This window comes from Trichomycterus rosablanca, chromosome 6 (genome assembly GCF_030014385.1).
Source record: "Trichomycterus rosablanca isolate fTriRos1 chromosome 6, fTriRos1.hap1, whole genome shotgun sequence".
NCBI classification, from domain to species: domain Eukaryota; kingdom Metazoa; phylum Chordata; class Actinopteri; order Siluriformes; family Trichomycteridae; genus Trichomycterus; species Trichomycterus rosablanca.
The window spans coordinates 40,768,642-40,792,532 of NC_085993.1; the positions used below are offsets into that span (position 1 = coordinate 40,768,642).

A 23,891-nucleotide genomic window follows, 5' to 3' on the forward strand; every position below is an offset into this window, starting at 1 on the left:
ATAACTCAACACACAGCCATTAATGTCTAAATGGCTGGCAACATAAGTGAGTACACCCCACAGTGAACATGTCCAAATTGTGCCCAAAGTGTCAATATTTTGTGTGACCACCATTATTATCCAGCACTGCCTTAACCCTCCTGGGCATGGAATTCACCAGAGCTGCACAGGTTGCTACTGGAATCCTTTTCCACTCCTCCATGATGACATCACGGAGCTGGTGGATGTTAGACACCTTGAACTCCTCCACCTTCCACTTGAGGATGCGCCACAGGTGCTCAGTTGGGTTTAGTCCATCACCTTTACCTTCAGCTTCCTCAGCAAGGCAGTTGTCATCTTGGAGGTTGTGTTTGGGGTCGTTATCCTGTTGGAAAACTGCCATGAGGCCCAGTTTTCGAAGGGAGGGGATCATGCTCTGTTTCAGAATGTCACAGTACATGTTGGAATTCATGTTTCCCTCAATGAACTGCAGCTCCCCAGTGCCAGCAACACTCATGCAGCCCAAGACCATGATGCTACCACCACCATGCTTGACTGTAGGCAAGATACAGTTGTCTTGGTACTTCTCACCAGGGCGCCGCCACACATGCTGGACACCATCTGAGCCAAACAAGTTTATCTTGGTCTCGTCAGACCACAGGGCATTCCTGTAATCCATGTTCTTGGACTGCTTGTCTTCAGAAAACTGTTTGCGGGCTTTCTTGTGCCTCAGCTTCCTTCTGGCATGACGACCATGCAGACCGAGTTGATGCAGTGTGCGGCGTATGGTCTGAGCACTGACAGGCTGACCTTCCACGTCTTCAACCTCTGCAGCAATGCTGGCAGCACTCATGTGTCTATTTTTTAAAGCCAACCTCTGGATATGACGCCGAACACGTGGACTCAACTTCTTTGGTCGACCCTGGCGAAGCCTGTTCCGAGTGGAACCTGTCCTGGAAAACCGCTGTATGACCTTGGCCACCATGCTGTAGCTCAGTTTCAGGGTGTTAGCAATCTTCTTATAGCCCAGGCCATCTTTGTGGAGAGCAACAATTCTATTTCTCACATCCTCAGAGAGTTCTTTGCCATGAGGTGCCATGTTGAATATCCAGTGGCCAGTATGAGAGAATTGTACCCAAAACACCAAATTTAACAGCCCTGCTCCCCATTTACACCTGGGACCTTGACACATGACACCAGGGAGGGACAACGACACATTTGGGCACAATTTGGACATGTTCACTGTGGGGTGTACTCACTTATGTTGCCAGCTATTTAGACATTAATGGCTGTGTGTTGAGTTATTTTCAGAAGACAGTAAATCTACACTGCTATACAAGCTGTACACAGACTACTCTAAGTTATATCCAAGTCTCATTTCTATAGTGTTGTCCCATGAAAAGATATAATGAAATATTTGCAGAAATGTGAGGGATGTACTCACTTTTGTGATACACTGTATATATATACAGTATATACTGTATATGTTTTACACACTTTGGTTACATTCATGACAGGACAGGTAGGTACTGCTTACACAAGATTTATCAGTTCAAGTTTTATGTCAAACACAGTCATGGACCTCCAGTTCATTTCACTTTCATGTCTTTGGACTGTGTGAGGAAACCAGAGCTCACAGAGGAAACCCACGCAGACACGGGAAGAACATGCAAACTCCACACAGAAAAGACCCGGACTGCTCCACCTGGGAATCAAACCCAGGACCTTCTTGCTGTGAGGCAACAGTGCTACCCACCGAGCCACCGTGCCACCCTTAAATTAAACAAAACTTACATTTTTAACCCATCTTTAAGAAAGGTAGCAATAATTTTTTGCTAACTGTAGCCATAGATTAAGTAAATTATTACAAGACAACTTATTAATAGTTCATACAGGATTATAGGGTCTGTCTGAAAACCTAGTGAGCTGCCTTGCTGCCTACGAGAGGATTCTAATAAGACATTAAAATTATAAGACAGGTTATTCAGACACATAACTTAGACAGCGATAACGGCGATTACGTCACTGCAGTTTTTGCTTACTAAGCTAACACAACCCGTTAACATGCCAGCTAACATCTTCTGTGTACCGAAAATGGTTAAATTATAAAACGGATAGTTCCGGTCCTAAAATCTGATTGGCTGAGCCGCGTTCGAAGCCGTTGTAAAATCCCAGATAAACGCACACCTAGGACCACCTTCGTCATCATTCCATATTAATACGCCACCGAAAAAAAAAAGTTTTTGTTATTTTCACCCTCATGTTGCCTAGCAACACTGTTAATCGAACTACCTGGCGTCGCGGAAGAATGCTTTTTGTTTATACACAATAAATACATTTATGAATTAAACATTGTTGTATTTATTGTATTTTATGTTGACCACCGTTTTATAAAAGCAATAAGCCACTCGAGACTGCTATGATTTTAGAATCACAGTAACGCACGGCCTCTCGTGGCTTATTGCTTTAATAAATGACACTTGTGCACCTTTATACCAATTAAAAATCAAGGAGAATTTATTACCATTTGAAAAGAACTCTGTTGCTCCGCATTCGTCCATCATATTTAAAATTTTTTATGAGAAAAGTTTGCTGCACTGAATGCTGGGATTGCCTTCACTGCTAAGGAAGCATTGAATGCTCCCTCGTTATTCAGTCAGATTATAGCCTCGAAATAAGGCATCTTAGTAGGCAGCATTTTAAGGCATCCAAGAATTCAAACAGACTTTTTCTCAGGAGTGCGCACAGGATGCATAAAATGCGTCTGTGTAGAGAGCTCACTAGGTTTTTGAACAGACCCATAGTGTAAATCTCTTCATTGTTATGAAGATAAATAATAAAAATGTTAATGTTATAAAATAATGTTCATTATTTTTGCTATTCTTTTTAATAGTTTTTATACTTAGATCACGACAGAAATGTGAAGTCCTAGATCCTAAAACTTGTAAAGTTTTCAGTTTCCTGATTGCATGTGAATCTGTCCTGTTTCTATCTAATTTTAAGAAATTGTTCTATATTTGTTGTTCTTTCTCATAATTGAGCTAATTTTTAATGAACTGTCTTATGCTGCTCTCTTTGTTTTTATCTTAATTATTCTTGATGTTGATGTACTATTTTGATTTTGTACTATGATTTGTATGGTGTATGTACGTATTTGTTTTGATTATTTGTCTTATGTAAAGCGTCTTTGAGTATCTTGAAAAGCGCTATATAAATAAAATGTATTATTATTATTATTATTATTGTCTTACAGATTCCCCAGGTGAGCTATGCTTCCACTGCACCGGAGCTGAGCGACAACACACGCTACGACTTCTTCTCTCGAGTCGTTCCTCCAGACACCTATCAGGCCCAAGCCATGGTGGACATAGTCCGCCACATGGGCTGGAACTTTGTCTCCACTGTGGCATCAGAGGGGAACTATGGAGAAAGTGGTGTTGATGCCTTTATCCAGAGATCCAGAGAGGACGGTAAGAGCCCTGTTTTTTGTTTTTATACCAGTGATTCTTCTATACACATAGGGGTTTTTTTTCCTCTGCATTTTAATAACACTCAACTACAGTATAATTAAAAGTACAATAAAAAAAGTGCACTCAGGTGGCGCAGCGGTAAAGCACACTAGCACATCAGAACTGATGTCTCAAACTCGTGAGTTCGAATCTCAGCTTTGCATCTGGCATACTGGGTGCTTACACATCCAGTGATTGGATTGTTCGTCCGGGTTAGATGTCGGAGAAGATTCCTCATAACTGATGCAATTACGAGGTCTGCTGCCTGATCGATGGTGTCTGCACAGAGACTAGGAGTAATGGACATCAGTGCGTGACTCTCCGTGTGCAAGACCATGAGAACTCGTCTGGTGCAGGTGAAAAGATGCACTCGGCTACTGCGCATGTGATAGTTAAGACTCTCCCCAGTCAGGAGTGGAGGTCTGCAGCAGTAGAAAGGAAGCGAAATGCAATCTGGTAATTGGATACGGCTAGATTAGAAGGAAAGATGGGAGACATGGTAAATTAAGAAAATGAAAGCACTACAATTCAGAGTTACATTCACAAATACTACTTACAGCTTTATTGTGCAAAAGAGAAGCCTCGTGTTAATTATGTTCAGAAGCAGCATCAAGTTCTCTGGGCTAGGAGGCATCTGGGATGGACCATCACACAGTGAAAATGTGTGTTGTGGTCAGATGAATCAGCATTCCAGGTCTTTTTTGGAAAAAATGGACACAGTGTGCTCAGGACCAAAGACGAAAAGGACCGTCCAGACTGTTATCAGCAACAAGTGCTGTGATAAGGAATGGCAACATTATTGATGTTTATTAACAAATGAAATGAAGTTGACCAGACAATAATGAAATATCACAGGTTTATACAAGTAAATGTCAGTTGGTCTATGATTTTTTTTGCCCATTAAAGCATGAAAACTGGGAAGAAAACTGATTGGCATACAGTTGAAGTCAACACTTGTAGAGGACACATAACATTAAAACCACCTCCTGGTTTCTACACTCACTGTCCATTTCATCAGCTCCACTTACCATATAGAAGCACTTTGTAGTTCTACAATTACTGACTGTAGTCCATCTGTTTCTCTACATACCTTTTTAGCCTGCTTTCACCCTGTTCTTCAATGGTCAGGACCCCCAGGGGACCACCACAGAGCAGGTATTATTTAGGTGGTGGATCATTCTCAGCACTGCAATGACACTGACATGGTGGTGGTGTATTAGTACAATCCAAATGGAGGCGTGGGGCGTGGGTTCAAATCCCTCTCTTGACAGTGAGCTTTACTTCTTTACTTCTCAAAATACAATAGACAACAACATTTCACCCTCCATTTCCCAGTTTACTGCTGTGTGTCAAAATGGCCGAGCGTTCTAAGGTGCCAGACTCAAGTGTGACTCCTTCCCTAGTGAGGGTTCTGGTCTCCAAATGGAGGCAAGGGTTCAAATCCCATTCTTGACAGTGAGCTTGCAGGCCTGAAACACAGGAATTGATGTTTATTAACAAATGAAATGAAGTTGACCAGACGAAACATTAAATATCTCGGGTTTGTACAAGTAAATGTCAGTTATTCTATGATTTTTTTGCACTTTCCAAACTCCCAGCTTTTTTCTAATTAGGGATTGTACTTACATTACATCAATCCTTATCTGTCCTTATTTTTTATCTTTCTCATGTAACAAAAGACAAAAATCCACAGGAAATTCAGTTTTAAGATAGAGCTTTGTAAAATAGTGTGAGGAATACTAACCATCGTAATGGATTTATCTTTGCCATTCCTGCCTAAGGCTATCTCCCCCTGCCAGCTCAACTTTATACAGTCGGAGTGACAGGCCAGATCCCATTTGTTGCCATCTGACAAAGGAAATGTAGGTGTAGTCCTCTAATCCTCTAAATTCTATTGTAACAGAATCAGCCACTAAAATATTAAACCTACATTATTAAAACGTGAATGTCAGTCATTACCCTTTTACTGGTGTTTCATGGAAGCTTAATTGTTGATTGTTAATTTGTAGAAAGCTAGTACTTAAATTGTGTTTTAATCTAAAATATATTGTATAGTAGCTTATTTTAATGAAGAGCAGATGGATTTTGTGACTATGTCCAGGCCTTTTAATGCACAAGCTTTTATGACTAAGGTCTCTGGGCCTGGGTCCAAAGGGCCCCAGGAGAAAAAGATGAGTAATATCTTCATGTCAGCAAAGGCAAACAGTGTTTTTTTTCCATACTGTCTTGTTGCTTGGGGATATGGCTTGACTAAGTAGGATAGGATTCCCATTACAGCATGAATACTGAGAAGTCAACACTTGTAGAGGACACATAACATTAAAACCACCTCCTTGTTTCTACACTCACTGTCCATTTCATCAGCTGCACTTACCATATAGAAGCACTTTGTAGCTCTACAATTACTGACTGTAGTCCATCTGTTTCTCTACATACCTTTTTAGCCTGCTTTCACCCTGTTCTTCAATGGTCAGGACCCCCAGGGGACCACCACAGAGCAGGAATTATTTAGGTGGTGGATGATTCTCAGCACTGCAATGACACTGACATGGTGGTGGTGTGTTAGTACAATCCAAATAGAGGCGTGGGGCGTGGGTTCAAATCCCTCTCTTGACAGTGAACTTCACATCTTTACTTCTCAAAATACAATAGAAAACAACATTTCACCCTCCATTTCTCAGTTTATTGCTGTAAGTAAAGGTGGCCGAGAGGTCTGAGGTGCCAGACTCAAGTGTGACTCATTCCCTGTTGAGGGTTGAGGGTTGTGGGTTCAAATCCTATTATTGACAGTGAACTTTACTTCTGCCTCAAAATACAATAGAAAACAACATTTCACCCTCCATTTCTCAGTATATTGCTGTAATAAAGATGGCCGAGCGGTCTTAGGCGCCAGACTCAAGTGTGTCTCCTTCCCTCGTTAGGGTTGTGAGTTCAAATTCCGTTCTTCACAGTGAACTTTACTTCTGCCTCAAAATACAATAGAAAACAACATTTCACCCTCCATTTCTCAGTTTATTGTTGTAAGTCAGGAAGGCCGAATGGTCTGAGGTGCCAGACTCAAGTGTGACTCCTTTCCTGGTGAGTGTTGTGGGTTCAAATCCCATTCTTCACAGTGAGTTTTATATCTTCCTCAAAATACAATAGAAAACAACATTTTACCCTCCATTACTCTGTTTATTTCTTTAAGTAAAGATGGCAGAGCGATCTAAGGCGCCAGACTCAAGTGTGACTCTTTCCCTAGTGAGGGTTGTGGGTTCAAATCCCATTCTTCACAGTAAACTTTACTTCTGCCTCAAAATACAATAGAAAACAACATTTCACCCTCCATTTCTCTGTCTATAGTTGTAAGTCAAAATGGCTAACTGGTCTAAGCCCCCTAACTCAAGTGTGACTTCTTCCCTAGTGAGGATTGTGGGTTCAAATCCCATCCCATCTACCTCAAAATACAATAGAAAACAACATTTCACCCTCTATTACTCTGTTCATTTCTGTAAGTAAAGATGTCCGAGTGGTCTAAGGTGCCCGACTCAAGTGTGCCTCCTTCCCTAGTGAGGGTTGTGGGTTCAAATCCCATTCTTGACAATGATCTTTACTTCTGTCTCAAAATACAATAGAAAACAACATTTCACCTTCCATTACTCTGTTTGTTGTTGTAAATCAAAATGGCCAAACGGTCCAAGGTGCCAGACTCAAGTGTGACTCCTTCCCTAGTGAGGGCTGTGGTTTCAAATCCCATTCTTCACATTGAACTTTAATTCTGCCTCAAAATACAATAGAAAACAACATTTCACCCTCCAATACTCTGTTTGAGGTTGTAAGTCAACATGACCGAGCAGACTAAGGTGCCAGACTCAAGTGTGACTCCTTCCCTGTTGAGGGTTGTTGATTGAAATCCCCTTCTTGACCATGATCTTTACTTCTGCCTCAAAATACAACAGAAAACAACATTTCACCCTCCATTTCTCAGTTTATTACTGTAAGTCAGGATAGCCGAGAGGTCTAAGGCGCCAGACTCAAGTGTGACTCTTTTCCTAGTGAGGGTTGTGGGTTCAAATCCAATTCTTGACAGTGAACTTTACTTCTGCCTCAAAATACAATAGAAAACAACATTTCACCCTCCATTTCTCAGCTTGTTTCTGTAAATCAGGATAGCCGAGCGGTCCAAATCGCCAGGCTCAAGTGTGACTCCTTCCCTAGTGAGGGTTGTGGGTTCAAATCCCATTCTTGACAGTGAAATTTACTTCTGCCTCAAAATACAATAGAAAACAACATTTCACCCTCCATTTCTCAGTCTATCCTTGTAAGTCAAAATGGCCAACTGGTCTAAGCCCCCTAACTCAAGTGTGACTCCTTCCCTAGTGAGGGTTGTGGGTTCAAATCCCATCCCATCTACCTCAAAATACAATAGAAAACAACATTTCACCCTCTATTACTCTGTTCATTTCTGTAAGTAAAGATGTCTGAGTGGTCTAAGGCGCCCGACTCAAGTGTGCCTCCTTCCCTAGTGAGGGTTGTGGGTTCAAATCCAATTCTTGACAGTGAACTTTACTTCTGCCTCAAAATACAATAGAAAACAACATTTCACCTTCCATTACTCTGTTTGTTTCTGTAAATCAGGATAGCCGAGTGGTCCAAATCGCCAGGCTCAAGTGTGACTCCTTCCCTAGTGAGGGTTGTGGGTTCAAATCCCATTCTTGACAGTGAAATTTACTTCTGCCTCAAAATACAATAGAAAACAACATTTCACCCTCCATTTCTCAGTCTATCCTTGTAAGTCAGGATGGCCGAGCTGTCTAAGGCGCCATACTCAATTGTGACTCCTTTCCTATTGAGGGTTGTGTGTTCAAATCTCATTTTTGACATTGAACTTTACTTCTGCCTCAAAATACAATGGACAAAAACATTTCACCCTCCATTTCTCGGTTTGTTATTGTGAGTGTATAAATGTAAAAAATAATTCACAAAAACGGCAGGGAAAAAGAACAGAGGGTCACTTAAGGTCAGAAAGAAAACATGGCCTAAACAAGCCCAGATATTCAAAGCAAATCAGATCATGGATTATTATATAGAAGACTATTAGAGCTACATTTAGTGGTGATTTATAACTCATCTTTTTTACCTTTAATTATTCCAAGGTTAAAATGAATCACTTTGCTTCTATCCCAGCTCAGATCTAAACCCATTATTCTCTGCTTCAGACTGTCCATCTTCTCTTACTGACCAAAAGTGGCATTTATTAAGAGTTCTCCTCTCACAGAGGTCCGTCTGGCCCAAGTTCCAAATTTCCATAATAATGTAGGATTATAAAACATCACTGTCGTCATTAAAGATTTTATAGCTGTGTGTTTAATTAGTTTTTAAGTAGCTGCAATAAGTGTGTAATTGTGTGTAAGCTTTATTTAGCACTGACAGTGAACACAAATTGGATTATATCCAATTTTTGGGGTTGTCCATAAGACATAGCTTGATAAAAAAAAAAGTAGACTGCTAGAAAGTTGCAGTCAACAGTGCAAGCTATGCTTTATGGACAACCCCAAAAATTGGAATTTTAACAGCCATGCTTTGTTAGATTTCATCTAAATTGATCATAGATTTTCCACATAGATCAAGTTACTATACTTTTCCGAACTCAGAACATGTCAGCGAGCAACAAAAAATCATTAATACTCTCTTGTTTAATCACCAAGTCGAACAAAATTGGTAGCACCATGCAGTTATAGTCATAATCCTTAAACCCAAAGCAAATTATCTACCCACAGTGCCGGGAATGACCGTAGAAAGGACCAGCGGAAGTGAATTAATAAATCGCCTGCAAAATAATACCATGAAAAGAGTCTCAAGTCGCAAAGTTGCTGTGATAAATGACAAAGAGTGGGTGGCCAATTTGATTCGAAACTGTGGAATCATTTTAACCATTAAGAAAAATGATCCATTTGCTGTAGAGGAAATATTTAAAAACCATGAAATGAAACAGAAGCTCGCCAGAATATCAAAATATTTTGCTGCCTAAAGTATTTGATAGAGTAAAATGTAATAACAGTACAGTAAATGAGAAATATCATTACTGTATCCTATATTTCAAAATTTTCCACACATTCTCTACTGGGGACAGGTCAGGACTGCAGGCAGACCAGTCCAGTACCCGTACCCTCTACTTCCACAGCCATGCCTTTGTAATGTGTGCAGCATGTGGTTTTGCATTGTCTTGTTGAAAATGCATGGACGTCCCTGGAAAAGATGACACCTTGAAGGCAGCACATGTTGCTCTAAGATCTCAATGTACTTTTCTGCATTAATGCTGCATCACAGAAGTGTAAATGACCTTTGCTGAGGGCACTGACACCGCCCCGTACCATGACAGACCCTGGCTTTTGGACTTGTCACTGATAACAGTCTGGATGGTCCTTTTCGTCTTTGGTCCGGAGCACACAGTGTTAAATTTTTTTCCAAAAGAGACCTGGAATGCTGATTCATCTGACCACAGTACACGTTTCCACTGTGTGATGGTCCATCATAGATGCCTCTGAGCCCAGAGAAGTCGACATCGCTTCTGGACCTGGTTAACATAAGGCTTCTTTTTTTGCACAGTAAAGTGTTAAGTGATATTTGTGCATGTAACTCTGTATTGTAGTGCTTGACAAAGGTTTGCTAAAGTAATCCCTCACCCATGTGGTTATATCAGCTATTGTTGAGTGGCGGTTCTTGTTGCAGTGCCATCTGAGGGATCGAAGATCACAGGCTTAAGCTTGCGCCCTTGGCCTTTATGCACTGAAATTCCTCCTGATATCTTCCTATTATGCACTGTAGAGGGAAAAATATGCAAATCCCTTGCAATCTTTACTTGAGGTACATTTGTTGACAAACTGGAGATCCTCTGATCATCTTTGCTCATCAAAGACTCAGCCTTTCCTGGATGCTGCTTTTGTACCAAATCATGATTACAATCACCTGTTGACATCACCTGTTTGGAATCACATCATCATTCACTGCATTACTAGCCCTAAATTGCCCCCGTCCCAACTTCTTTTGGAATGTGTTGCAGGCCTGAAATGCAGGAATGAATGTTTATTAATAAATGAAATGAAATTGAGCAGATAAAACATGAAATATCTCAGGTTCATCCTGTCTGCAATCAAATAAAAGTCAAAGTAAATGTAAGGAACACTGCATTTTTATTTTATTTGCATTTTCCATACTGTCCCAACTTTTTCTGATTGTAGTTGTAGATTCAGTGTTGAACAAAGATAATAAAAAGTTAAATTTCATCGAATTACTACACACAAATAGCTCTCATTCTGTGGAATGGCCTGTATATAAATAAAAAAATAAAGAGAAATCATTACATGCTCGATCTTACTCCTACTGCAGCAGCACAAATAGTGACAGTTTCTACAATGAAAGCTAAATACATTACTTCCTTGAATAATGTAGCTCTGCCTTCTGTCCAGCATGAAACCACTACTGTGCTGGGGTGGACGTGTGTGTGTGTGTGTGTGTGTTAGACAGACAGCTTGAGACTTAAGGTTCGTGATATGAATAAACATGAGGATCCCAGCAGCAGCTCTGCTTTCTTCTAATAGCCTTTTCAAGCCACAGGGATGTTTGCACATCTGCCCACAGAACTTAAAAAAAGACGTCGATAGAGAGAGATAAAATTAGACCAAAAGTGAGAGAGATCGAGTGTTTATTAGGCTTTTTTAAGGTCTGTTTTATCTATGTTTATGACACTGAAAACTCCCTAAACATTTCTCACAGTGTTAAATGTGGCTCATATTTCATGCAGTATTTCCCATACCTCCAATTAATCAACCAATAAAATGTAAGATTGTACACTGTTGGTCAGAACACTCTTTTCACAGCGGTCCACCTGGCCCAAATTTTAAATTTCCATAATATTGTAAGATTAACAAACATCACTGTCTTCATTAAAGATTTTATAGCTGTGTGGTCAATGCATTTTAAGTAGCTGCAATAAGTGTGTAATTGTGTGTAAGCTTTATTTTAAAAGTTATTTGGCACTGACTGTGAACACATGATTAGATTATCTGTTGTAAATATTCCATAAGGGCGTTTATGCTTTTTAGCATACCCCAAAGGACGACCCCAAAAATTTTAAGCTAATTAAAAGTCCTCATGGTATTTTTAACAAATGAGCTTTGTTAGATTTCAATTGATCATATATTTTCCATGTTGTTAGAAATTCGGCATACAGGAGTCAGGAGACCGGGTCTTCATCCAAAGAGTCTTTATTAACACATACAGGTGTGTGAACACAGCTTGGAAGACCGACAGAATCTAACTAGACATATTTTAGGAAGACTTTATCTACACAAGAAATGAGGGGAGGAATTAAGGAAAAGAGGAGGAGAAATGGTAATTACAACCAAAAGGGTTTTGGCTTTGTGATGGGTACAAGGGAGGGGGTCAGGACACAAAAGGAGGTCAGGATAACAAAAGATGTGAGGAGACATGATTAGGTGTGTGTAGGATACAGGGAGTGGGGGTAATACAGGATACAGGATCAAAGGATCAAACAGGAGGGTTCATTCAATATACATAAAGGTGTGAGGAGACAGGATTTAGGGGTTTGTAGGAGATGGGAAAGGGGAGTAGGTGTGGGGTGAATCTCTCAATGTAGATTAAGTTATTATACTGTATTTTGCCGAACTCAGAACGTCAGAGAACAACAAAAATCTGTTAAGACATTAATACTCTCTTGTTTAACCACCAAGTCAAACAAAATGAGTAGCACCATGCAGTTACAGAATAGAATAGAATGCCTAGAATAGAATGCATTTATTTGTCATATATACATATACATATGTACAGTACAACAAAATTATTTATTTGCATATCCCAGTTTGGAAGCTGGGGTCAGAGCACAGGGTCAGCCTTCGTTGCTCAAGGGCTCAACAGTGGCTGCATGGCAGAGCTGAAATTTGAACTCTCAATCTTTCAGTTGATAGCCCCAAGCTCTACCCACTACACCACAGTCTAAAGACATGCAAGTGATGTAAATTGAAGATACAAAATTGTTCATGACTGTGTTTGACATTAAAGACTTGAACTGATGAATCTTGTGTAATCAATCATTAACTAAACAAAGTGTGTAAAACATGTTTAAATCCTTAAAATCCTAATAAATAAATAAATATATCAGTTAGATTCTTCCAACAGAGATACACGTGGGGTACAAGTGTAATTTAAACAAGAATAAAGAAAAATAATATAATGTGTGTGGCTGTATTTAGACCAGAATAAAAGCAGAGCAGGCACTGGCACACCCTCCCCCAAACTAAGTGGCATTCCAGACTGTTGGATGGAGGCACTTGAAAGATTTGAGCACTTAGTTGCTTGAGAAAATGACTCTTTTTAATCAATTTGAATGCATCAGCTGTAGCAGTAAAAGCTGTCACTCCTTTACCTCACTGCCCCCCCTCTCAATATTTAATATAGCTTCATGGTTCCTGTAATGCACCAGATTTATCATGTGCTGAGCAAATGTGACATGGCTGGACATATAGAATTGAAGATTTCTAAAGGTGGCTGTAAAGACTTTGAGTTGCTAAGATAGGCTGATAGTCGTGAATGCTGAGTTGACATGGCTATTTGCTAAAAGATGAGAACATGCCCAGCATTCACAAGTTTACCTCCAAACTGAGATCAGAATTCATTACGTGCAAAAACTCTAGAGGCTCTAAATGCTAAATGTGCTCTAAATGCTGGCGTCTTTATATCTGCAGGTGGTAAAGAATTAGCAGCAGTCATCCAGCTCTCCAGGCTGGTAATGAAGACGCTGATATGTTGCGATGTATAATGCGACAGCGCTCGAATGATTTGAAGGGACACAGATATGCTGAATATTTGCCTATTAAAATTATTTACGCATTATTATTAATACCTCCTTGTTTCTACACTCACTGTCCATTTTATCAGCTCCACTTACCATATTGGAGCACTTTGTAGTTCTACAATTACTGACTGTAGTCCATCTATTTCTCTACATGCTTTGTTAGCCCCCTTTCATGCTGTTCTTCAATGTTCAGAGTAGGTATTATTTAGGTGGTGGATGATTCTCAGCACTGCAGTGACACTGACATGGTGGTGGTGTGTTAGTGGGTGTTGTGCTGGTATGAGTGGATCAGACACAGCAGCGCTGCTGGAGTTTTCAAATACTTTCTCCACTCACTGTCCACTCTATTAGACACTCTTACCTAGTTGGTCCAGTTAGAGTTAGAGACGATCGCTCGTCTATTGCTGCTGTTTGAGTTGGTCATCTTCTAGATCTTCATTAGTGGTCACAGGACGCTGCCCACGGGGCGCTGTTGGCTGGATAATTTTGGTTGGTGGACTATTCTCAGTCCAGCAGTGACAGTGAGGTGTTTAAAAACTCCTTCAGCATTGCTGTGTCTTATCCACTCATACCAGCACAACACACACTAACACACCACCACCATGTCAGTGTCACTGCAGTGCTGAGAATGATCCACCACCTAAATAATACCTGCTCTGTAGTGGTCCTGGGAGAGTCCTGACCATTGAAGAACAGCATGAAAGGGGGCTAACAAAGCATGCAGAGAAACAGATGGACTACAGTCAGTAATTGTAGAACTGCAAAGTGCTCCTATATGGTAAGTGGAGCTGATAAAATGGACAATGTGTGTAGAAACAAGGAGGTGGTTTTAATGGTATGGCCGATCGGTGTTAATACCAGTTTTAATTTGACTGTGGATAAAAGTATTAAGACACCTTTTAATTTTTAAATTCATGTGTTCCAGCCACAACAGTTTCTACCAGGTGTAATAAATCAGTCATATAAATGAAATTATATGCTTTCAACTTTGCAGCAACAGTTTAGGGAAGACCTGTTTCTTTTCCAGCATGACTGTGCCCCTTCGCACAAAATAATTGTATAAAGACATGAAGAAAAGCTTGGTTTAAAGAAGCTCCTGTGACCTGAACAGAGCTCTGACCTCATCACTGCTAAACAGCTTTGGAATAAACATCAAATGGAACATCAATTAAAGCTCTATTGGCCAACACCAGTAGTCAGATATACAAATTCTCTTGTGACTGAATGGGCACAAATTCCCACAGGCATACTTTAAAGTCTTGTGAGAAGCCATCTCAGAAGAGTGACTGCTTTTATAGCTGAAAAGATCATGTAGAGATCACTCTATTTTAATAATTTGACAGGTTGACACTTTTGGCCTTATAATGTATGGCAACAGCTTCAAAAGAGAATCACTCTAAATGTGCCCAGGTGGTGCAGCTGGTTATTCCACTAGCACACCAGTCCTTAGATTCTGAACACCCTGGTTCTAATTTCAGCTCTGCTACCAGTCGGCTGGGCGCCATCGGCAGTGCCTGCAGCAGACAAAATTGGCCACAGAGTTTGCTGGTCTGCTGGGTGAGAAAAGGCCGGACTAAGTGGGTAGAGTCTCTAAATGCTGTGTAAGGACCCTGGTTAGCAAACCGAGGTGCCTGTGCAGAAGTGGATGAGCTTCATGAGCGAGTCATCCGAAGCACAGGCGAAAAAGAAGGGGTTGAGGACTGCGCAAGCGTCAGAAGGGTCATGGTGCAGGCAAATATACCCTCCTCAAGCACAATCTGGATCCCCAGCAGTGGAAGACTAATAAAAAGAGAAAAAATGCATTAATAGAAAGAATAGAAAAAAGCCTCCTGACAGTTAAACTGATTATACTGTGTTTTTTTAAGGCTTTTTCTTCCGATTTTTAGTGCGCCTAATTTTTACCCAATTGTGTTATGCTTCCTCTCCACTGGAGCTTACCACCACCCCGATTGAGGAGAGCGAGACTGTCACACGCTCCCTCCGACACGTGTGCAGTAGCCGCCTGCATCTTTCCACCTGCACGAGGCGAGTTCATATGCTGATCGATCAATCAGCCAGCAGAGGTCGTAATTCGCTCAGTTAAGAGGAGTCCCTATCCGGCTTGTCCTAACCTATGAACAACAGCCAATCGTTGTTCATACAGCCGCCCAGCCCAGCCGGATGGCAGAGCTGAGATTCGATACGATGTATTCAAAATCCCAGCTCCGGTGTGCTAGTGTGTCTTACTGCTGCGCCACCTGAGCGGCCAAGTTGACTAGAATTTTTAAGTTTGGTTGATCTGGCATGAATAATGGACTCCTTGACTTTTTGTGCACTTTATTACATTGTGGATTTGCTTTTGAACTGTCAGTTTTACTTATCTTATCAGTCTAGGTAATTACCCATAATGACAAAGTGAAAACATGTTTTGGGGTTGTATGAATATTTTATGAGGAATCAAGACCTGAAATCTCTTAATCACAGAAGTATTATGAATGAAGTATTAAGCTCCTGTATGACATACTAATGACTTTTCATGACTTAATGTTTTGCTTATATTATTATTTGTGTTTTTGATTTTTGTGTGGTAACATTAGAATAATAGTTGGTACTGTATGAGTGTTTTTAATGCAAACAAATTATATGAGAATATTTTACATTTAATTAAAGTAGATTTAATTCCCATCACTTTAAGGGTGAACAGGGCTTTTAAATAATGTATCTCCCTGCCATGAAATCTAATCATTAGGTAACAGAACAAAGAGCAGAAGATATACTGAATAATTAGGAAACCCACTGAAGCAATGCAAGCACATAATAGGTTCTCAGAGAAATACTTTATTTATTTATTTTTTATTTACATTTTTTATTTTTATAGAGCAGCTACTGTGGTCTGTCTAAAAAGTGTAGAATTCAGAAGAAATCTAAATGAAAACATTCAAACATCATGATTATAATAAACATTAATAAACGTACAGTTAACCTACAGCACATACTTTTGATATCAGTGGACAAAAATACAAAATGAATAAATATTATATTACTGTTAAAGTACAACCCCAAACCAGAAAAAGTTGGGACAGCATGGAAAATGCAAATAATAAAAAACACATTTACTTCTTACATTTACTTTGACTTTTATTTGATTGCAGACAGGATGAACCTGAGATATTTCATGTTTTATCTGCTCAACTTCATTTCATTTATTAATAAACATCCATTCCTGCATTTCAGGCCTGCAACACATTCCAAAAAAAGTTGGGACAGTAAAGCATTTACCACTTTGTAATGTTGCCATTCCTTTTCACCACACTTAAAAGACGTTTTGGCACCGAGGAGACCAAGTGATTTAGATTCAGCTTTTATTTTGTCTCATAGTTGGAAGTACGGGGTCGTCGTTGTTGCATTTTTCGTGTCCAATTCTCCACACATTCTCGTGGACAGGTCAGGACTGCAGGCAGGCCAGTCCAGTACCCGTACCCTCTTCTTCCGCAGCCATGCCTTTGTAATGTGTGCAGCATGTGGTTTTGCATTGTCTTGTTGCTCTAAGATCACAATGTACTTTTCTGCATTAATGCTGCATCACAGAAGTGTAAATGACCTTTGCCGAGGGCACTGACACCGCCCCATACCATGACAGACCCTGGCTTTTGGACTTGTCACTGATTACAGTCTGGATGGTCCTTTTCGTCTTTGGTCCGGAGTACACAGCGTCCATTTTTTTCCAAAAAAGACCTGGAATGCTGATTCATCTGACCACAGTACACGTTTCCACTGTGTGATGGTCCATCCTAGATGCCTCTGAGCCCAGAGAAGTCGACGCCGCTTCTGGACATGGTTAACATAAAGCTTCTTTTTTGCACAGTAAAGTTTTAAGTGATATTTGTGCATGTAACTCTGTATTGTAGTGCTTGACAAAGGTTTGCTAAAGTAATCCCTCACCCATGTGGTTATATCAGCTAGTGTTGAGTGGCGGTTCTTGATGCAGTGCCGTCTGAGGGATCGAAGATCACGAGTGTTCAGCTTAAGCTTGCACCCTTGGCCTTTACGCACCGAAATTCCTCCCGATTTCTTGAATCGCTTAATAATATTATGCACTGTAGAGAAGAAATATGCAAATCCCTTGTCCTGTCCCAACTTTTTAAAAATGTGTTGCAAGCTGATTTGGGGTTGTATATATTATATAATGTATAATACATTATACAAATTACACTTTGAGCGTATGATACAAGAGATGGTAAAATGTACTATATTTTAAATAATGTCAGTGTGATTTCTACTGTTATACCAGCATATCTCTCACTTCTGTCTGCCTTACTTTCATTTTTTTAAATGTAGTTTTTTGTAGTCTGACTTCATTGTTCATTTATTTAGGATCCTATTTATCAAACAGTTGGATATCTTCCTGTCTTCCTGTCTCAGTGCTTTTCTGTACATTTTGCAGGAACTGTGTGCATCTCACAGTCAGTAAAAATCCCTCGTGAGCCGAAACCAGGAGAGTTCGACAAAATTATTCACAACCTCAAAGAAAAGTCCAATGCCAGGGTGATTATTATTTTTGCGAATGAAGATGATATAAAGTAAGTATCTAGCATCTGTAACTGACAATATAAATATTACATAGTAATGCATTTTAAGTATAAAGTATAATATTGCTATTGTCAGTGTTACTATTAGCTCTTTCTCTTCTTGTTCTTTTAAGGCGACTACTGCAGGCTGCAAAGAAAGCCAATCAAACAGGCCACTTTATTTGGGTGGGATCAGACAGCTGGGGCTCTAAGATCACCCCCGTGCTTCACCAGGAGGAGATGGCAGAGGGGGCGATTACTATCCTACCCAAACGTCAGTCAATCAGAGGTAGACAAAACGTTCTAATTAAAAGCAGTACAAAGTTCTAAACAATCTGTTCTACAAACCTCTGTAATTTAAATAAATGTTACAAAGTGTGATGTAGTGCTGGGCGGTTTGTCGGTTCATTCTGTGTACCGGCTACAGTATAGATTTTTCATATACTGTTATACTGTTGCATAATTAATGTAACAGCTGTAGGTTTTAATAGGCAACAAATCATATAATATTGAGCGCTGTGCAGATTAGGTTCAGCTCACTAGTTAGCCAGGTAGCGTTAAAGCAACAGCTAAGAGAGGTTTATTCAATATGGTAAAAAATAAAATGAATCAAAAATAGAAAACAGATGGGGGATGAAAAGAGGGAGACCAAAGATGCATCAAAAGAACCTGCCAATGAAATGAGCTGTGTCGGCAGTTTAGAAGTTTTTTTGGTTTTCCAACACAGACCGGAATATGATATACTGTATGTTTTGTCGAGCTACACCTGTTGCAAAAAAGCATACGGTGGAGCGCAGTAATAATCCACCTATTCAAGCTATATGCCACAGACATATAAAAAGTCCTACAAAAGTAATACAAAGATAAAACATACCATGATATACCTTTAAACCATCAGAATCTTAAAAATGTACTGTGATACAAATTTTCATACCGCCTAGACCTAGTGTGGTGTATAAAAAAATATGTAGTACGAAACTCAGCATGTCACATTAACACCTGCCAGTTCTAAAATGTAATTGATTGATCTGATCTTTCTGGTTCTAGGGTTTGATCATTTCTTCATTAGCAGAACACTGGAGAACAACAGAAGAAATGTCTGGTTTGCTGAATTCTGGGAGAACAATTTTAACTGCAAGCTCAATCGTCATGCCTTCAAGAAAGGGACGGGCGTTAAAAAATGCACAAGTAAGTACAAGTACAGGTAATCATTGTTTGGTGATGAAATACAGTGGTACCTTGTAACATGACGTGTCCTAAACTCAAAGTCTTTGAAACTTGATGCCCTTTGTGAAGAAATCTGTACCCTTAAACTCAACATGTTCAGCTCTTTAACAAAAAATGTATTATAGTTATAATTTCAAATTAACAGTGAACAGCCTCTTTGTTTAGTGCTTGGCTTGAAAGTTGGCTTGGCATTAAAGTTCAGATATGAGACGAATCTGCATTTGTGTGGAATAACTTTCAGATTTACTTTGAAAGCTGCACATGTATCTGTGTTAAGCTGGATTTTCCACCTCAGCTTTTCTGAGATGCTTATTGTTTAAAAAAAGCTTAATGTGACAATGTATTTAAAGGACGACATAGAAACACTAAACTTCTCTTAATTATTACTGCTCATAAGTTCTCTCCACTAATGAAATTCCTCACTCGTTGTTTTAGTATAATAAGTCACGTTAGGCTTTGTGCCAGTGCAAAAGCTATTTTGCCACGTCTCATGTGAATGAGCCTTTACTAAACTGAATATGGTATTACAAGAGCAAGCATCTACATGATTAAGAAGCATAAGGAAACAATAAAAAGTAAAGGTAAAAAGCAGGTTTTATAGTATTTAACTGTTTTAATAAGTGTCAAACACAAGCAGTTTCACGGGACCACGGAACGCATAACAGGTTTCCCATACTTCATTATGGGAAAAAATATCTTAAAACTCAACGCCTTTTAAACTCGACGCCACACTCAGAATCAAATGACGTTGAGCTTCAAGGTACCACTGTACAACAATGCATACAACAATGCATTGTTGCACTGGCAATAAAATACAACAACGCATTGTTCTAGAGAGAGAGGAGAGCGTATTAATAATACAGTATAGTGCACAAGTGTATATGCTAACTCGATTTGGCTCACTCTTTTAATTACTCTTCTAAGAAACAAAGCTGGTCTTTACACAGAGGTATAATTAGTCATACATCCACTCCACCATTTCCCTCTGCACTTTACTAAAGCTGAGCAAAAATCCTTTTCACTGCAGCACACACCACAACAACACACAAAGCAGGAAGGTGAGAAGGTGCAACAAAATGAGAGGTCTGAGCTGAAAACGCATCTGAAATAAACGTCTAATTTACTGACAGTGTAACTTATCACGCTGATCGTGCCTGCTACTGTCTTCAACTGTGACCTGCTAATTACAATACAGTAAAATAAAACAGCATAGAGCTTTTATAACCTCTATAAATTTTACTCTAAAATACACACTTTGTTAGAGCATTTTTACACTTGCACAGTGTTCTGCAGTGTTCAGTCCTGGCAACCAAGCTCTGATTTGCCTTAAAAACTGTATATAACTTAAATTCAGTATTTGATAAAACTTGATGACTTCTGAGACAGCAAAAACTAACTACTAACTTAATTATTATATAAAACAGCTGCACACTCGTATTGGGTTTTGAAGGGACTGTGTCTTTGTGAGTCATTTTGTGATGCCCTCCTTTTGCCAAACCAGAATTGATTCTTGGTATGGACCAAGCGTTTAAAATCTATGTTGCATACAAAGTGTGTAAATAAACTGTATACCTTTGTGTGGACAGATAATCTTACATTTTTAGATTCTGATGCAGCAAAGCACTTTCTGCACTATCACATTCATCACTGTTGGTATAGTGGCCATAGTGTAAAACACCACATTTGATTTTTGACAGACATAATAATGAATTATTCTTTTAAATTATTGTATCCATAGATCAGCATCCTAAAAGGTGTGGGGATTATTTAGTGTCTGATAAGCACTTGTGTTTCTCATGTTTTTTATCACTCGTTAGTTTCTTACTGGTTATTTTTCATATAAAAAATATTTTTGGTTCTAACAGGGTTTAGCAGATTTGTGTTTTTGGACTGTTGTTTACTTAAACTAGAGTAATGAAATGTTTAACAGTTACCAGAATTGGCTCCTATACTTACTTACAAATAGCTAATATTTATTTATTTATTAGGATTTTAACGTTATGTTTGACACTTTTATTACATTCATAACAGGACAGGTAATTACTGGTTACACTAGTTTAATGTCAAACACAGTCCGGGACAATTTTATATCTCCAATACACCTCACTTACATATCTTTGGACTGTGGGAGGAAACCAAAGCTCCTGGAGGAAACCCACACAGACACTGGGAGAACATGCAAACTATAAAATATATATATTTGTAGAAATACTTAAATGCCTGTTAAATAACTTTGTTCTTAAATGAAATTAAATTATGTTTTACAAACTGTTTTGTCTAACAGCACTGACCGGAAGGACCTTCCTTGGTTTAATAGGTAATCATGAGACAGTTTGTAAAATGTAATAAAAGAAAGAATCTTTGATTTGTTAATTCACTTGAGCAATGATGTAAAGTGAAAAGAAATTACTTTCATTGTGCTGGCTGACCTACTGGATTGTGTTTTGTAAATATAGACAAAATGAATTTGATACTGCAGGTGAGTTAGTAACTGTAATGGGGTTGTAACACGTCTTGCTAAAGAAAGCACAAGGTGGATCACCACACAACTACAAGAATAGAAGTAGAACCAGAAATTGACCCAGGATATATTATTTTATTTCCACAATAAATCATTTCTTTAGGACGGTATTTATTTATTAGGATTTTAATGTCATGTTTTACACTTTAAGATCTGGAATCAAGATCAAGGACAAAGCATGGTTAAACAAGGCCCAACCGTAGTTAACAAGGCTAGAACAGAATTAAACAGAAACGTTACATACTGGGTTATATACTGAACAAAACAAGGGTAAACAAGGCGGAGGAACTAGGTACAGATGTAACCATTTAACATAATCAACAAAACCAGACAGTACTCCTGCTTTGGACATGTATGGAGTAATAAATATGTATTAAAATTGTTAAGTCAGTGTCACTGACGACGCAGGAGTCAAAAACAGGATGCCAGTGCAGGTTGGTTTTATTTATAAGTGAATAGCAAAAGTAAAGACAAGTGAGATTTGGAATCAAGGTCAAGGGCAAAGCGTAGTAAAACAAGGCCCAAACGTAATTAACAAGGCTAGAACAGAATCATAGTCGTGGGTTATGGCTGTTGCTGTCCGGGTGGCAACTGATAACACACACTTGTCTGTGAACAGAAACGTACTGAACATAACAAGTCTAATCAAGGCAGAAAAACAAGGCACAGGTGTAACCATTGAACATAATCAAGAAAACCAGAAAACAGGTGTGAAACAAATGACGAGACCGAAAATGAGTGAGATTCAAAATCTAACAGTCACAGAAAAAGAACAGGTGATGAAACATTCTTTGAGTTCAGCTGTTTATTCTTAAAATAATAATAATGAAATAATTTAAAAACCATCTACTCCAAACATAGATCTATGCTAAATTATTTAGGTTAATACATTTGCAGATACACCGATCAGCCATAACATTAAAACCACCTTCTTGTTTCCACACTCACTTTCTATTTTTTCAGCTCCAGTTACCATATAGAAGCACTTTGTACTTCTACAATTACTGACTGTAGTCCATCTGTTTCTCTACATACCCTTTTAGCCTGCTTTCACCCTGTTTTTCAATGGTCAGGACCCCCACAGAGCAGGTATTATTTAGGTGGTGGATCATTTTCAGCACTGCAGTGACACTGACATGGTGGTGGTGTGTTAGTGTGTTGTACTGGTATGAGTGGATCAGATACAGCAGCGCTGCTGGACTTTTTAAATACTGTCTCCACTCACTGTCCACTCTATTAGACACTCCTACCTAGTTGGTTCACCTTGTAGATGTAAAGTCAGAGATGATCGCTCATCTATTGCTGTTGTTTGAGTTGGTCATCTTCTAGACCTTCATCAGTGGTCACAGGATGCTGCCTATGGGGCACTGTTGGCTGGATATTTATGGTTGGTGGACTATTCTCAGTCCAGCAGTGACAGCATTGCTGTGTCTGATCCATTCATACCAGTACAACACACACTAACACACCACCACCATGTCAGTGTCACTGCAGTGCTGAAAATGACCCACCACCTAAATAATACCTATGTAGTGTTACATGTAGTGTGTAATGTAGTGGTCCTGGGAGAGTCCCGACCATTGAAGAACAGCATGAAATGGGGCTAACAAAGCATGCAGAGAAATAGATGGACTACATTCAGTAATTGTAGAACTACAAAGTGCTTTTATATGGTAAGTGAAGCTGATAAACTGGACAATGTGTGTAGAAACAAGGGGGTGGTTTTAATGTTATGCCTGATCGGTGTATATTAATCTTATTAGTCAGTTAGGTTGCTGTGCTCATGTCAGCAGGGTCTGTGCTCTATTTAGTTTTTACATTGAACCACAAACACCTTTCCCTTCTATTAACAACTCCCGTTACACATCTTACTTAGGATTCATTTATGTAACGTACTAAATGCTCTGTATATGTTGCTTGGGTACAGTAACATGTTCAGTATCTTGTTAGCCAGATGAAAAATGCTGTATTGTTCATACACACAATGCAGCGTTATACAGTAAAACTTTGTGTATTTGTAGATACTGAAGTTCTTTTTTGGTAACAGGATAAAAGCACGCCCAGGTCCAGTAAATCTGTCTGTAGGCATGATGTATTGCTTTACCTCTCCTAAGAGATTACATTTAGGTCAGAGACAAAAGCCTCCCAGCTGTAGTGCCTGAATTATTTCCAAAAGAACAATTACCTTCTTATAACAAAAGATTTAATGGCTTATGTAATGCACACAGTTTCTAAATCGGTCAATATGCTCTGTT

At 39.2% G+C, this 23,891-nt stretch overlaps 1 protein-coding gene across 1 annotated transcript in view; it reads left to right on the forward strand.

Moving 5' to 3' along the window:
• LOC134317133 (metabotropic glutamate receptor 4-like) overlaps positions 1 to 23,891 on the forward strand; it is a 122,361-nt gene that overhangs the window by 70,150 nt on the left and 28,320 nt on the right. The window contains exons 2-5 of the mRNA XM_062997849.1: positions 3,233 to 3,449; positions 17,765 to 17,900; positions 18,023 to 18,177; positions 18,936 to 19,076. Of these exons, the coding sequence (XP_062853919.1) occupies positions 3,233 to 3,449; positions 17,765 to 17,900; positions 18,023 to 18,177; positions 18,936 to 19,076 (649 nt within the window). The remainder of the gene's footprint in view (positions 1 to 3,232; positions 3,450 to 17,764; positions 17,901 to 18,022; positions 18,178 to 18,935; positions 19,077 to 23,891) is intronic.